The sequence below is a fragment of the Crinia signifera genome, chromosome 7 (genome assembly GCF_055691185.1).
Source record: "Crinia signifera chromosome 7, ASM5569118v1, whole genome shotgun sequence".
Lineage (NCBI taxonomy): Eukaryota > Metazoa > Chordata > Amphibia > Anura > Myobatrachidae > Crinia > Crinia signifera.
The window spans coordinates 17,343,996-17,360,927 of record NC_139223.1 but is presented as its reverse complement, the minus strand read 5'-3'; the positions used below and the strand labels follow the sequence as shown (position 1 = coordinate 17,360,927).

The window sequence follows — 16,932 nt, the reverse complement described above, 5'->3', positions numbered from 1 at the left end:
ACCTGCATATAGTACCTACGGCTGACTTGCTCCTGTGGTCACCTGTATATAGTACCTACGGCTGACCTGCTCCTGTGGTCACCTGCATATAGTACCTATGGCCGACCTGCTCCTGTGGTCACCTGTATATAGTACCTACGGCCGACCTGCTCCTGTGGTCACCTGTATATAGTACCTACGGCCGACCTGCTCCTGTGGTCACCTGTATATAGTACCTACGGCCGACCTGCTCCTGTGGTCACCTGTATATAGTACCTACGGCTGGCCTGCTCCTGTGGTCACCTGTATATAGTACCTACGGCCGACCTGATCCTGTGGTCACCTGTATATAGTACCTACGGTCGACCTGCTCCTGTGGTCACCTGTATATAGTACCTACGGCCGACCTGCTCCTGTGGTCACCTGTATATAGTACCTACGGCTGGCCTGCTCCTGTGGTCACCTGTATATAGTACCCACGGCTGGCCTGCTCCTCTGGTCACCTGTATATAGTACCTACGGCCGGCCTGCTCCTCTGGTCACCTGTATATAGTACCTACGGCCGACCTGCTCCTCTGGTCACCTGTATATAGTACCTACGGCCGACCTGCTCCTCTGGTCACCTGTGTATATAGTACCTACGGCTGACCTGCTCCTGTGGTCACCTGTATATAGTACCTACGGCCGACCTGCTCCTGTGGTCACCTGTGTATATAGTACCTACGGCTGACCTGCTCCTGTGGTCACCTGTATATAGTACCTACGGCTGGCCTGCTCCTGTGGTCACCTGCATATATTACCTACGGCTGGCCTGCTCCTGTGGTCACCTGCATATAGTACCTACGGCTGACCTGCTCCTCTGGTCACCTGTATATAGTACCTACGGCTGGCCTGCTCCTGTGGTCACCTGTATATAGTACCTACGGCTGACCTGCTCCTCTGGTCACCTGTATATAGTACCTACGGCTGACCTGCTCCTCTGGTCACCTGTATATAGTACCTACGGCTGGCCTGCTCCTGTGGTCACCTGTATATAGTACCTACGGCTGGCCTGCTCCTCTGGTCACCTGTATATAGTACCTACGGCTGGCCTGCTCCTGTGGTCACCTGTATATAGTACCTACGGCTGACCTGCTCCTGTGGTCTATGAATCCGCTTTCCCATACACAGCTGTGTAATGTTCTACCTATTGTTCCATTCCTCTGTTCTATGTTATTGTATGGGTGGTACCTCGCTATATACTGCGTTATACACAGCATAATGGTATGTTTATATGTACACACTCACACTGGAAAGAAAGAAACCCCTTTTTGTTTCTCCTTTTGCCCATTTGTGAGAAGAGCTCGGCTATAACAAGACTATTTATTATAGGGGTAATAAGCCTACACGTACCATATTATCCTTATACACCGGGACAGTCATGCACTATACAGGTTCTGGGGTGGCTGGTATCTAACCTGCACATCACCTGGTTCTATCAGCCACAGAACCTGTGTGTCCTACTTTAAAGGGATAGTATTGTAGGGGATGGATTGAAATGTCTGCAGTGTCTAGATATGCAGTCGACACTGACAAAAAGATCAACATGCACTAGGTTGACATGGTCAATAGGTTGACACATGAAAAGGTCAAGATGAGTTTTTCACCTTTTTGAGTCAATGTTGACACCTGTCGACATGGCCCTTTTATTAGTGTAACGCATGGCTCGCTGCCCTCGGCACACTTTACCATTCCCAGTTGTAGTCCATGTGGATGGTAAAATATGAAAAATTTGTCAGTGTCAACCTTTTTTGTGTCGACTTTGACACTGTAGAACTTCCAACCACTTCCCATATAGTAACCCGACACAAATCCCCAAGACGTACACTAGGCCTATAACTGTTTTTCTTTAGCAGGAACAATTGAAGACCATGGGTCTAGAAACTAAGCCTTGCAGAACATTCCCTCCAAGTACCAACCAACCAGCTCACAACTGTCATTTTAAACACATCCTGTAACATGGCAGTTGGGGGCTGATTGGCTTCGACTTTTTCTCTCTCCAAGACATAGTACATAGAGCCCCCTGAATCCAGCTCTTGTAAGGTAAAGGTTTGTATGGGGTTATTATCTGTGCCGCAGGATTGTCAGTATTAATCAGCAGCTGAGGAAGGCAGAACCGTAATGTACAGTATATCCCTGGCTCAGCTAACTAACCACACCTGCTCCTGTCTGCTTGGCTCTATCTAATGCCGGCTTATGCACAGCTCGTGTATAGTGTCATATACTGGCTACCTCCAACAAATGGCATCATAACAACAATGTGTAACTATTGTATTGTTGTTTGATAATATTTGCGGTATTCAACTGTTATATCGCACCGGTCTCCTGTCTAAACTGACGGGAAATAATGAGGTGATATTCAATTACATGTTTATTTTCTATTGGGTATATTGCTCTCATTATGTTTGGGTTGAGCCGCGATGCCCAAGTCCCACTTGAGAGCTCAACCGGGTGACTTTTCACACATATCAGCTCACCACCCCCCATGTGGGCAGAAACAATTGAATGCGGCCGAAGGGAGCACACTGCTGCGGGGAAGGGCAGAAACCATTGAAAACTGACATAAATGAAATAACGTATGGAGGTAAAGTCTCTGGGACGGATTCAGTTGTCCTATCGCACTCTATCTCCGGTCTATATTCAATTGATGATTGCACCCATTAAGGTCGAGTTTAGGCGGGCAAAGCGGCTAATCCCAACCAAACTAATGGGTGCAAAAGCCTCATTTGAGCTTTGAAATGGGTGACTAACGGGTCATTTTTAACGCGTTTCTTCTCACCGCCCCCATGTCAGCAGAAACAATTGAATACCACCAGCAGGAGCACACTGCTGTGGGTGGGGCAGAAACAATTGAATAGTGCCCTAAAAGAAACTAGTAAAAAAAGGTAAAGTCTCCATCAACAACAGACCCAAGCACGTCAGGTTGTGAAGCACACATCACAAAACAGACAGGACAAGGAAACTGGTCTTTAAAAAGTAAGCTGGATGTCATCAAATATAAGGGGCAGAAGTTGTCTGGAAAGTGATGTAATTTTCAAGATCAAATCAAGGGTACTCCTCTTAAAATCTTCTCAATGTAACTGTAGTAGCGCCTTTGAATCATTAAGGAGGAACCAAGAATCGGTCAGTAATGCAGAAATTGATGTGTGCACCGGTTTGGTCAAACAGACAGAACTCTTATGGTAACTCACTCCTACCGGAAGGTAGACACATTCTTTGCATGTTAATTCTCTTCCCAGAACAAATGCGTGAGCCCCATTTTCAGTATGATGGGAGTGTCTAATGGGATATGTCTTTCCATTGATAACTTGTATCCTAAAGACGTTAGGAGAGCATCAAGTAGACGTAATAGCGATATTTCAATTTTGGCCAAGGAGAACATGGTTTACAACCGCCATGCAGTTGGCATTAAAAGACCCATGGACTTCATCAGTCAGACCAGATCTTCTACATCAGGGTCCGGTCAATCACTCAGACCCAGGGAAATTGTGTGACGGCGTGGAGATGGAAGAGAACCCGTTGCGACAGAAAGGATTGTCAGACCGGGTAATCCAGATCCTGTTGCAAGCAAGTAGTCTCTTCAGAAGCATATTAAAAGGTGTGGAGAAAATGGATGGCATGGGAGGGGGTCTGCTGAAAATCTTACCAATTATATGACTGCGCAAGTTATATACTTTTTCGTTGGTGAATGGTTTTTCATAAGACTTGTTGGTTTAACTCTGAAAGGAGACATCGCAGCGATAAGCGTTCCGCTAGATAGGAGATTTAGCTGAGGAAAGCTTGATACAAGAAACTCTGCAAGGCTGTTAGACAGCTTTGTACACCCATCAAATCCTTTGTCGCTCCTTGGGATTTGATTTTGGTATTTAATTCTTTGATGAAGCAGCCTCTTGAACCCTTACAAACGCTGCTCTCAAGTTTCTGCTTTTGGAAATTTTTTATTTCTTATGGCAATTATGTCACCAAGAAGAGCAAGTGAGTTTCGGTGAAACACGTTGGTGGATCAGAGGGAATCTTCATACCAGCCATATCTACATTGCTGTTACCACCTGTATTAGGCTCCGGACCAGCCTCCTTACTCACTGTGCCCACTTGCCAGCACCCATCTTTCTTCTTTTTCTAAAGGACAAAAACCCACGTCCAAAGCAAGCCAGGGAGTGCTATCCCAATAACTAAGGACCCCCCCATCTCGGTCTTTTTGGAAGCATTGTACAATCTACAACAGTGACTAATTGCTGGTCATTACCAAGTTGGCTTCAAAATATTATTCTCAACCAAGGAGGTACTATAGGTAACGGACCTATTCCTTACAGGACTCTATAAATACGGTACCGTATAGACTGGTTTTATTAATAACTAACAGTTCCCTCTGTTGCATTGCTCATTTTTTAATTATATCATGTCTTGTTTTAATGTTTTTAATAAATGCTATTTTATTCTAGACCCAATTGGCATTACAGTATTATATTAATTTTTAAAGTTATTTATTCAATACTTAGCGCAGTGTACCTTTTCTTCTGTATTATAAGGGGCTGACTACCCCTCACCCACACTCTTATTTTTTTCGCGCCCCCATAATTTGTTGGTAACTTATCAACTACTCTCTAAGTGAGTTTCAAGCCTTTGTAGGCAGAAGAACCGTATTTAAATCTGTTTTCGGATAGAGTACGGAGGACAACCCCCAACCTTATTACTCAAAGTGGTTACAGCTTTCCATCTGAATCAAGAAATCCTACTATCCTCTTTTTATCCTGAACCTAAGAATGACAAAGAGGAAGCTTGGCAAACCTTAGATTTGGTCAGAGGAATTACCAATTTACCTTGATAGAATGGAAGATATCGAAAGATCTAAACATTTACTTATCATCCCAGACAGAAGTAATGGCTGTAGGATCACTAGATCCTTTAGAAAATGCCCTTACATCGCTCCGTGTTTAGGCTCCATAGCGATGCGTGTCCCTGCTTGTTGCTATTGCCCGTCAATTAATATCCTGGATAAATATAGTTAAACGCTGGTCAGGGCAGTGTTCTCATCGGAGAACACTGGCTCTGACAAATGGCCCAGTGCATCGTTGTGTGCTGAGCAATCTTGCTGAGCATTCTGTGCGATCTAGCATTGCTTAGAACGCTCAGCAATCTCCCTGTGTGTAGGCCGTTAGAAGGGCTATCCAAAGGACATGTCGGACCATATTCCCCTTGATCTTCCCCAGCAGAATCGGGACAAATCGGACCAAATCCTAGTAGTGTATGGGGGCCTATACAACGCTAGTGGCCAGCGTTCTCCCCTCCACAGAACAGACAGTGATGTCAGACAAGGGTGGAGTTTACCACAACATAACAGTGATAATACATACTGTACTGACACTGCCCTATTGATAAAATTGCATTGTGATACTTTCCGGTCAGAAGGATTAGATACAGCTAACTACCAAAAAGTGACTACGCTAATTGATAATACCAATTAAGAGATAAAACATATATAGTGTACTTTGTGGAACTAATCTGGATTATTTAATACAGATTAAACCACTATAAACTGTATGCGTTTCCTATGTGTTTAACTCTTTCCTTTTACTAGTTTGTTTTATGCAGATTATGTTGTTTATTGTGTTCCTGTATCTTGGATATAATCTTTTTATTCATTAACCATTATTCTATATGCTTCTTTGGTAATTTGATCACTATTTCCTTTTATTTATTTTTTAATTGTTTTTTTTTTTAAATCTGTGGCAATACAGTGTTTATATTGATTATTGCTATTCGTGATGGCAGTTATGTGAGCACCCAGATCTAATATGTTTGCTTCTGACAAAGACCTGATCCTCCGTTCACTTTCTGGACCCGATTTTAGTGCTGTTCTCCATAGATGCTGGCAGGTTCCCTATATGTCACAGTTTCTTCTCCTCTCCTTCCCCAAGTGATGACTTTGGTCTCTCCTTGTTCCCCTATTAGGTTGCTGGAATCAGCGGCTTTCTGCTCCCTCCCACGGGACAGCACATCATTAAAGACTATCACTGAGACTTCAATCTCTCAACCAAAAGCCACCACGAGTCTTTGTCACTTAACAAGGAGCCACAACGAACATCGCTGGTAGGTATGATGCTGTTTTAACTTGGATACACTCAGGATGAGTTTGCAATACTGTTGCGGCTTTATCTTCCTGGTCCGTCCTGGCTACCCCACAAGTTAACCTCTGCAGTAGACATTTTCTACAGTGACGTGCGGTGAGATAAGTGGTTGGTGAGGCAATGGCTTGGTGGAGCTAGCGCAAACGGGGTCTGTGGGGAGTGCTGGGTCTGCGTTACTTCTGCGCTGACAGGCAGGTGTGGGCCCTGCCACCTGCATAAGCAGCAGAGACCAGCAGAGCAGCTCCTGCCTGTCAGCGCAGAAGCAACCTGGACCCAGCGCTCCCCATAGACCCGTCAGCGCCAAGCCACCACCAGATTGCACTTAATATGTGATATTTATTAATTAGGCCCCATCATCTCACAGATATGCTATCCTATAGGGTATCCCTGTAAATACTATAGGGTCTCACAGCACATACAATGAGCCAGCCCCGCCAAGTCCACAGGTGGCACATGAGCGATGCCCGGGCACAGAGCGGCTGCTACAAGTGTGAATTATGAATAGCAGAGTCTGGTGGCCACTATGACAGGTAGAAAGGAGGTGGCATGGCTGGATGTAAATCCTGGTAGTATGACAGGGGTGACTATCAGCAGGGCTTCTAGTTAGCAATCTGGGTGCAAGCTGACTGTACTGTGCTTGTGACAATGAGGAAAAGACTGTCACTGTCTGCCTTGAAGGGGTACATTGATGCAGTCTATTAAGCTGTCCCTGCTGTGCTATAACCTAATAGCCGTGTTCTGGCTGGGGAAGAGTAGAACAGGGTACCTGTCTTCGATTGCCAGCTCCAGACTGTTGCCTCTCTCCTCATGGGTCCTGGTCACACTGCCTGTCCCCTCATTCACTGAAAATATGCTTGCACAGCTCCTCTGCCTCCGCGGTGTGTGATGGTTGGTGCACCCAGGGCAGTCGAGAGGAATGCCGGGCCCCGGTAAAATTTTGGGGGCGTGGCCTAAGTGTGTGTTGTGGGAACCTCCCACACTTAGGCCACGCCCCCAAAATGTTTAGAGGAGGGTGAAAGAAAACTGTAAAAACTGTAATTTTAGAAGCAGCACTCACCTACAGCATGTGCTGTGCTGACTGCAGGCTCAGCATGACCTCTCACGCTGTCAGTGAGACACTCATGCTGAGCCTGCTGTCAGCACAGCACATGCTGTAGAAGTGTGTGCTACTGTTGCTACTCGGGAGGGATGGAGGGGGAAGGGAGGGGTCAGACCAGGGCCCCTGCGGGGCCCCTTCAGCAAGTGTGGGCCCGGGTAATTAGTACCCGCTCCCCCCCTCTCTCGGCTCCCCTGGGTGCACCCGCTGTGGCGCTGGACTGGAGGCATGCACAGTAACTCTTCTGGCTGGAGGGACTCGGCCCTGCGCTCCCATCCCGCCATCTCCCGCACGACTGACGTGTGCGTCCGCTCCTCGTCCAGCCCGCTCCCCTCCAATCTCTCTAGTCTCCACCCACTGCTCTGTCCCAGCAGTGCTCCTCTCCGTCCGGCGTCCACATCAAAATAGGCTGCGGCTAGCAAGAAGGAGGGCACCGGCAGTGAGGAGAGCTCCAGCAGGCGATCGTAGTGAAGAGAGAGCAGGCAGTAAGGAGCCTGCGGGCAGGAGTTGAACTTGGCGTCCGGCAGCATGGAGCAGAATCAGCAGACCTCCATCTGTAGAAACGGCACCTGTAGAAGTGCCTCAGTGACAGGGACGTGCTTTCTGCCTATATGAAAGCACACCCGTCACTGAGGCAGATGTGATTGCCCAATCACATCTGCCTCAGTGACAGGGGCGTGCTTTCATATAGGCAGAAAGCACGTCCCTGTCACTGAGACACTTCTACAGGTGCCGTTTCTACAGCTTTCTTGAATGGGATTTTAAAGCCTGGTGCTTTGCCCTGCCCACTGCCCGCCCCCATTTTCTGGCTCTTAACATTGTCAGTGGGAGGCACCACTCTTGGTGCCTCTTAAACCAATAAAAACAGGGGGTAAACTGTCTGCTCTGTTCCAGATCCTGTAGAAATTTAGAGATATTTCGAATTTTAAGATAAATTGATCTAAGACAGAAGTATTGGATATAAATCTGTCCCAAGAAATGAAAAATCAAATATCTGGATTGTATCAATTTTTTGGAAATTTTTTTTTTTAAATATTTGGGAATATTTTTAACTAAGCATTATAATAATCTCTTTCAAGCAAATTATCCCAGATTGATTAATGACCTACAAAAGGATATAACCAGGTGGTCAGAGATGTATAGTTCATGGTCGGGGAGGGCTAATGCCTTGAAGATGAATGTACTTCCGAGATTATTATATTTGATTCAGGCCCTTCCAGTTGCATTACCCAGCAGCACGATAAAGAATTTACATAAGTTGTTTTACTCGTTTTTTGTGGGCAGGGAAAAAACCGAGGGTGAGACTGAAAATTTTACAAAAAGCTAGCAAAGAGGGGGGTTTAGGGGTCCCAAACATTCAATTGTATTATTTAGCTGCTCACCTGGCTCAGGCAATATTATGGTACTCTAACCCGGCGTCTCGAAGATGGGTACAGGTGGAGTCGGAATTACTTTAAATGCAGTCGATATCAACAATGTTATGGATACCACGTAAACTTAGACCCATTACGATATGTAATTTCCCTACGATAGCAAATATTTGGGACAGAATAACAAAACGGTATGAATTGATCTCTAACCCCCCTAAATTAGTACCCTTAAGGGATAACCCTAATTTCCCAGCGGGAAAGGATAAATTATACTTTAAGGATTGGTCAGTGAAAGATTTTTTATTTATGAATGAAATAGTAGAGTCACAGGTGTTCCCCTCTTTTAGAGAGCTACAAGAGAAACCTAGTCTACCCACACATAGTTTCTATCAATTTTTACAACTATGGAGTTTCCATGGTTCGATATTAGGTGGTTATAGTCAGGGGAATAAGACAGTCGTGGAAACCTTATGTTACAAAAGACCCACCTCCAAAGGTCTTATTTCAACAGTCTATAAACTGTTACTCAATTATGAAATGCCGAGACGAGTAGCACAAGAAATGGCATGGGAACAAGAGCTGAGAATTCAGTTGGAGAATAATGGCTGGGATAAAATCAAACAAAATATAGTATCGGTTTCCCCTTCAATTAGATACAGAGAAAATGCATACAAAATGTATACACGTTGGTATAGGACACCCACTAAATTGGCTCAAATGTACCCGACTACGTCAGATGAATGTTGGAGGGAGTGCGGGATGAGGGGTTCCCTGACCCATATCTTCTGGGAATGCCCTAAAATAAGGGAGATATGGACATATATACAAGAACTGATCGAAAAGGTATTAGGAATCCAAGTACCAGAGGAACCCAGCTACTTTTTATTACCTCAAAACATCCCAGAAATATCAAAACATCAGCAAAAATAATATGGTTTATGTGTGGGGCGGTAAAGATAAAGATTGCCTTTCATTGGAAATCAATAAGGACTCCATCTAAGCATGCGATTTCAGCATCAATATGGGATATCTATCACTTAGAATATTTAGCAAGTATCGTGGATGATAAACCAGTAACATTCAGCAAGACCTGGGCACCTTGGCTAGAATGTAACAATCTCCCTCCCCCATATACATATGGGCATTGAGGGGGGCAGTTATATTATATCAAGGATAAATGGGGGAAACCAACTTGGAAAGGCCCCAGCTTCTGGAGAATATAAGGGTCCAACAGCTAGGGCAAGTGGAGGGCAGTAGCCCGGTTAAAGGCGATTCCTGCATTAGGATAGAGGGGGGGTTTACTTAATTATTCAATCCATCTTGGTTTTTTTTTTTTTTTTTTCGGTTTGTTTGTTTTTTCTTTTTTGTTGTGGTGCTCGTGTCGTTATAAATGCAATTAGTGATGTATTATGCATAAGCAATTACCGGGAAGGTAAACGATGATAGCATGTAAATGTATTGATTGTAAAGTGAAAAATCATGTAATAAAAAGATAAGGAAAAAAAAAAAAACGGGGTAAAAATGATAATAATAATATAAAGCATATATTTATGATACATAATAAGTATTTGCTTTGTATTCTTTTATTATGTTGCTCAATAATGACAGGGGAGGCACTGCCTCCCCTGACTGCACGTCCCTGATTTTCTAAGATATTCTTCCATCTCATGCCCTCCAATGCATTGTCTGATGCAAGTCAATAGCATGATTTGTTTATGTTAAAACTTGGGATGTACAAATATAACACATTAAACAAATCATTCTTCCAACAGTTTCAACTAACATTTGTACAATGCCTAACTATTTTATATAACATTAGTACAATCAAATTGGAATTCCATCACAAAACATAGATCTGTAGATTGCAATGTGTAGCTCAGTATTTTAATGTGGTGCCAAAAACGAAAACAATACTCAACCGACCAATACTGTTGTGATGTAGAAAATAGAGGAAATGTTTAATCCAACATACTGTAGCGTTGTATAAAATGTGTGCCTAACAACGTACGTTTCACCATTATGCTAGCCTAACAGGCAAGCACAAGTGAAACGTACGTTGTCAAATGTAATCATACAGTATTCTAATATTAGTGCTGTAGATGAAACTACCATAAGCCCCTTTTTCAGGCCAACTCTGCCAAATATTAATCCTGCTCATCCTCCTCCTCCACTGTCCCTAATGCACACAACTGCTCCTCCACCTCTAACAAACACTAGTTTTACTTTCTTTGCTTTGTTGCAGAATGGCGTCTGTGTGTCTGAGAGAGGAGCTGAGCTGCTCCATCTGCCTGAGCACTTATACTGACCCTGTATCCCTGAGATGTGGGCACAACTTTTGTCGGTTCTGTATTGTGAGTGTGCTAGACACACAGGAGGAGGCCAGGGGCTATTTCTGTCCAGAGTGCAGAGCAGAATATCAGGAGCGTCCGGCACTGGAGAAGAACAGGAAGCTGTGTAACATTGTGGAAAGTTTCCTATGTAGTCAGCCAGAGCCGGAGGACACCCGGATCTTCTGTACCTACTGTGTGGCCATTCCTGTACCGGCTGTGAAGCTGTGTCAGCAGTGTGAGATGTCCCTGTGTGAGGGCCACCTGAGTGTACACAACAAGTCAGTAGATCATGTGTTAATTGACCCAACATCATCACTGAACAATAGGAAATGCCAAATTCACAAGAAACGTCTTGAGTACCATTGCTGTGAGGATGGCGCCTGCATCTGTGTCTCCTGCTGTGTAATAGGATCACACAAAGGACACCAGGTGGAGTCTCTGGATGAGGCCATGAAGTCCAAGCAGGAGAAGCTGAGGAACCTCCTGGAGAAACTGACCATAAACAGAGCATGGTCTGAGGAACAGGTCCAGAGTCTGCAGGATCGGAGAACAGCGGTACAGGAGAAAGTTGCCATGGTCACAGGGAAAGTCACTGACTTGTTTAGGGACATTAGGAGGAAGTTGGACGTCCTGGAGGGGACGGTCCTGAGTGAGGCCAGACAAACTGAGAGGATTTCTCTGCAACTCTCTGATATGATCCAGCAGCTGGAAGCCCAGAAGGACAAGCTGTGCGAGGAGATTGGTCACATTAAGGAGCTGTGTAATGCAACTGACCCACTAACTGTCTTACAGGACCGAGAATCGGACACATATGAGAAGGAAAATACCCTAGAAAGTGATGCTAAAAAGTCTTATCCTGCGGGTGATCTGGACGAGTGTCTGATCTCAGTGACCTTGCACTCGGTTTTATCTGATATTCTGACTGCTGCAAAGCGATTCTCCTGTATACCTGAGGTAGCAGATCTGTTACTTGATATAAACACAGCTAATAATTACGTCTCTGTATCAGGGGACTTAAAATCTGCATCTTCATCCAATATAGACCTAAATTACCCACAAGTTACAGTGAGGTTTATAGATTATCATCAGGTCTTAAGCAGTGCAAGATTTGTCTCAGGACAACATTGCTGGGAAGTGGGAGTCAGCACAACAAAGTATTGGTGGGTTGGAGTAGCGTATACTAGTATGCAGAGGAAAGGAAAGCCATCACAAATTGGATTCAGTAGCAAGTCCTGGTGTTTGTGTATGTTAGATAAAGGTTACTCAGTGGTGCACAATTCAGTGCGCAACAACCTACAACTGAAGTCCCCTGTGCAGAGAGTAGGGATATACCTAGACTATGAGGCTGGGCGTCTGTCCTTCTACCAGCTGTGTGACCCCATCAGACACCTGTATACCTTCTCCGCCACCTTCACTGAGCCCCTGCATCCTGCTTTTAGGGTAACCATTGATGGCTGGGTTCGGATTAAAAGCTAAATGCATTCATGAGGTGATCATACAACATCAGTCCCCATTATTGTATTGATTTGTACCCCTGCCGGCTACAGTTACTAAGTACTTGGGCAGGAATGCAATTAGCTGCGAGGTTCAGACCCTTCCTCGTGGTAATCCCTGAAAGCTGCTCAGTGTTTGATCTCTGCTTGCGGCTTTAGGCGGTGTGAGCAGAAATTTATAGACACAGCGCTACTGTATTTCCTGATTACAGCGCAGCCCACACCGTGCTCACAGGGTATTTGAATGGCCTAGAAATACAGAAAACGGTGCGAGAGAATAATTATATACAAATGTATTTATCTCTTACACTGTACTCACCAGTAAAGTAAAAAAAAAAAAATCAGGAAATACAATTAAAACATATCATATAAAAATTTATATCCTATACTACGATCTTCGTAGCCTAAAACTACTTTTCTTTTCAGCTATGCTTAGACTTTCAAGCAGCTTTCACGGTTTCATCTGAGAGTTGGGGATAGAGTTAGTATCGCACAGTCCAATGTTCTCGTTAGTAGATGTTAGTTCTGTTCATTTAACCAATCCGTGTTTTCGTCAGATGTTATGACAATACTTGTTCCTTTCAAGCATATAAAGATGTTCTAGCCGTAGTTATTATCGTCTGGTCAGACAAGCATATTACACTTGGTTCCTCTAGATCCGTGGTTCTCAACCTCCGTCCTCAAGGACCCCCAACAGTGCACATTTTCCAGGTCTCCGCACAGAATCACAGGTGAACTAAAATGTGTTGTCAGTGAATAATGAGTGCACCTGTGCACCTGCCAGTGGAAAACGTGCACTGTTGGGGGTTCTTGAGGACCAAGGTTGAGAACCAAAGCACTAGATCACTGTATGCATCATGCTGTACCTGCTGCCGGTGTCCCCCAGCTGCTGGTGCTTATCCTGTAAGTTGCAGCTCTCTCCAGGGACCCTGTAATAAGTGCCGGCTGTTAGTGCTCGTTAAGTCCAATCGAAGAGGTTCCTCTTGAAATGCTTGTACCCCGATGTATAGATGCTTTGACGCGTTTGCCCGCCTCTCATAGTATCAGCGGCTTCCTCAGAAAGATAGAGAATGTTTTTTTTATATAGATTCGTTATTATTTTTTAAGTTTTTTTCTGTGTTTCAGTCATGTTTCTATATGTACAGATCTGCTCTCTGTATTGTAGCCTAATCAGAGAGCACAGGACCGCTGTATCCGATACTGGGGCAACACCTCTGCCTCAGGACACCAGGCTCAGGAGGAGAAAGGCAGTGACGTCCGTTACAGGAGGGCGTGTAGAGGCCTGAGAGCTAAATGCATCTGATGGTGGCCCCTGTCTGAGATCTCCCAGCACTGTCTGTATAGAAGGAATGTATATGTTACATGTATGTATGGGGATAGGACGTTACCCCTGATGATACTGTACTTGGTTCTACAGAGTAAATATAGATGCATGTTACATGAGTGTCGTGTGTTATTATTGTACATTGTGGGCACGATTTCTAGACATACACAATGCCGATGGGCACTTCGATGACTCTACAACTGCGCATGTACAAAAATGTTTGAAACCCCCCCCCCCCCACATACACCCACCTACACCCCCCCCCCCACACACACACATCGGTGCCGGTGTTCCACTGATTGTACGCAGAAAGGAACTGCTATGAGTCAGACTGTACTAGAAAGGTGGAAGAGAAGGGGGGAGGTGGGAAGTAGCACCGAACAATAGGGCGATCAGTGAGCAGGTCACGGGATGGGCACCGGTGTCACTACAAGCAGCTGCGTTCCTATGCAGTCAGCTACAGAAGCCACAGTCAGATGGAGACACTGCAGCTCCCATACGGCAAGGTCAAAGTGTGATAGTGTAACCATTGGGGTGTATAAGACAGCATACACGGAGCAACCAACGGGGGGTAATTGGGTGTGCACTGACTGATTGTAGTAAATCAGTGGCGTGTATGTGGGGGTGGGGGGCTTCAACCTCTATCTTCCCTCTGGGCAACTTGCTGCAAAATTTACGCTGATTGTCGATTAGCAACAAATCCATTTACAAGCCGCTCACCATGGAATAATTCCCCAGTGTGTGTAGCCCAGGACTTACTCAGCGGCTGTGATAGAATCAGGCTGATCGGGGGCGGAGCTGATGTCACATGACTTCCCCTCACACACCTGGCCACGCCTGTGTATTACCTGACACTCCCAGATAACAGCCGCTCACCATGTAATGATTCCCCAGTGTGTGCAGTGTGTGTGTAGCCCAGGACTTAATCAGCGGCTGCGATAGAATCAGGCTGATCGGGGGTGGAGCTGATGTCACATGACTTCCCCTCACACACCTGGCCACGCCTGCGTATTACCTGAGACTCCCAGATAACAGCCGCTCACCATGTAATGATTCCCCAGTGTGTGCAGTCTGTGTGTAGCCCAGGACTTACTCAGCGGCTGTGATAGAATCAGGCTGATCGGGGGCGGAGCTGACATCACATGACTTCCCCTCATACACCTGGCCACGCCTGCGTATTACCTGACACTCCCAGATAACAGCCGCTCACCATGTAATGATTCCCCAGTGTGTGCAGTCTGTGTGTAGCCCAGGACTTACTCAGCGGCTGTGATAGAATCAGGCTGATCGGGGGCGGAGCTGACATCACATGACTTCCCCTCATACACCTGGCCACGCCTGCGTATTACCTGACACTCCCAGATAACAGCCGCTCACCATGTAATGATCCCCCAGTGTGTGCAGTGTGTGTGTAGCCCAGGACTTACTCAGCAGCTGTGATAGAATCAGGCTGATCGGGGGCGGAGCTGATGTCACATGACTTCCCCTCACACACCTGGCCACGTCTGCGTATTACCTGACACTCCCAGATAACAGCCGCTCACCATGTAATGATTCCCCAGTGTGTGCAGTGTGTGCGTAGCCCAGGACTTACTCAGCAGCTGTGATAGAATCAGGCTGATCGGGGGCGGAGCTGACGTCACATGACTTTTATAAAAATATATTTTTTGTATGTATAATAAATTTGTATCAATTTACAGGCAATCCCACGTATATTGTGTATAATTATCAGCGCTGCTTCTTTTCTCTTTTTAGTTTAAAGTGACAGATAATCCTGGCCGAACTTACCTGCGGAATGCTGCAGAGCTCCATTGACCCAGAGACTGAATACCCCAGAAAGGCGTCCCGGAGGGAGAGAACACCTCCCAATGGGACTGCCTTGGTGACTGGCAGGTCGGACTTCCAATAGGAAGTCACTGCCAGTCACAATGAAGCCAGTGCAGTCTCACAGACTGCATCTGGCTTCACTACAGTGGCGGATTTTACCTTGGGGGGGGGGGGGCTGCAGACCTGCAACTCATAGGTAAAAACTGCCACTGCTTGTAAGTCAGCTTGTAAGTCTCGCCTAACTTGCTGGAAAACACAAAGTTGCTGAATTTCTTTTGGAAGCTCGGAGCAGATCTCAGTGCTGCCCAAATCCAGGGGCGGATTTGCCCACCGGGAAACCAGGTCATTTCCCGGTGGGTTGGTCCAGATTTCTACCTGGCTGGGCCGCCGACCGTACTAACCAGGCTGGTGCTATTAGGGCCGGTGCTGACATTGGTCATACTACTATGCGGCGGCCATATTTGTTTTGGGCTATGCTGCCCTTCTTTCTAACCAGGCTGGGCACCCATCCCCGGTCAATATAGCGCACGCAGCCCGGGCAGTAGCGCACCCTGCCGCCCCCCCCCCCCCCCCCCCAGGCAGTGCAGCATGCGCACCCCCCCCCCCAACCCTCCCCCCCCCCGGCAGTAGCGCATCACACACCACCATTTTATTTACACCGACTTGTTCATACGCAACTATCCCAGACGGAGAATATAAAAGTGTGCAGAGAGCAGCGAGGCACCGCGCCCGAAGCATGGCGAGAGCAGAAAACCATGCGAGGGGACTCGTAATTCTTAAATGCTGTCAATGTTGACATATGTAGACCTAGACACCCCAACAAAACATTGAAAACTCATGTTGATCTTTTCCCACACCAACCTTTTTTATGTCAACTTTTTTCACATGTCAACCTAGACACCGTCGACCTAATGATTCACACCCATATCACTGCACTTGGTGCTATAGTAAACATAGATGCGTGTTACATGAATGTCATCTAATGTATATTGGGCCTAATTCAGTCCTGATCACACCTAACAGGTGCAGAGAGAGCTAGATTTGGGGGAGTTACTTTTGTTTCTGTGCAGGGTAAATACTGGCTGCTCTATTCTTACACTGCAATTTAGATTTTAGTATGAATAAACCCCACCCAAATCTAACTCTCTGCACATGTTATCTGCACCCCCTGCAGTGGAGCAGTATTTTGCTCATTTTGAGATCAAATTAGCCCTGCGATCAGGTCTGAATTAGGCCCATTGTGTGGTCCAACCAGTCCAGACAGTGTGGGCCTGATTCACATAGCAGCACACCCTGCCGATGTTGGTAGCGGAGTGATTATTTGCAACTGCACATGGCAGAAGTAA

At 45.8% G+C, this 16,932-nt stretch overlaps 1 protein-coding gene across 2 annotated transcripts in view; it reads left to right on the top strand.

Moving 5' to 3' along the window:
• The window catches only part of LOC146019871 (E3 ubiquitin/ISG15 ligase TRIM25-like), a 46,212-nt gene extending 32,350 nt beyond the window's left edge, over positions 1–13,862 (top strand). The window contains exons 3-4 of one of the 2 annotated variants that reach the window (XM_083152494.1): positions 5,971–6,108; positions 10,855–13,862. In XM_083152494.1, coding sequence (XP_083008620.1) covers positions 10,856–12,418 — 1,563 coding nt within the window. In that variant the 5' untranslated portion in view covers positions 5,971–6,108; position 10,855 and the 3' untranslated portion in view covers positions 12,419–13,862. Of the gene's footprint in view, positions 1–5,970; positions 6,113–10,854 lie in introns of both variants that reach the window. The other variant, XM_083152495.1, reaches the window with a different exon arrangement.
• Positions 13,863–16,932: the final 3,070 nt, after the last annotated feature.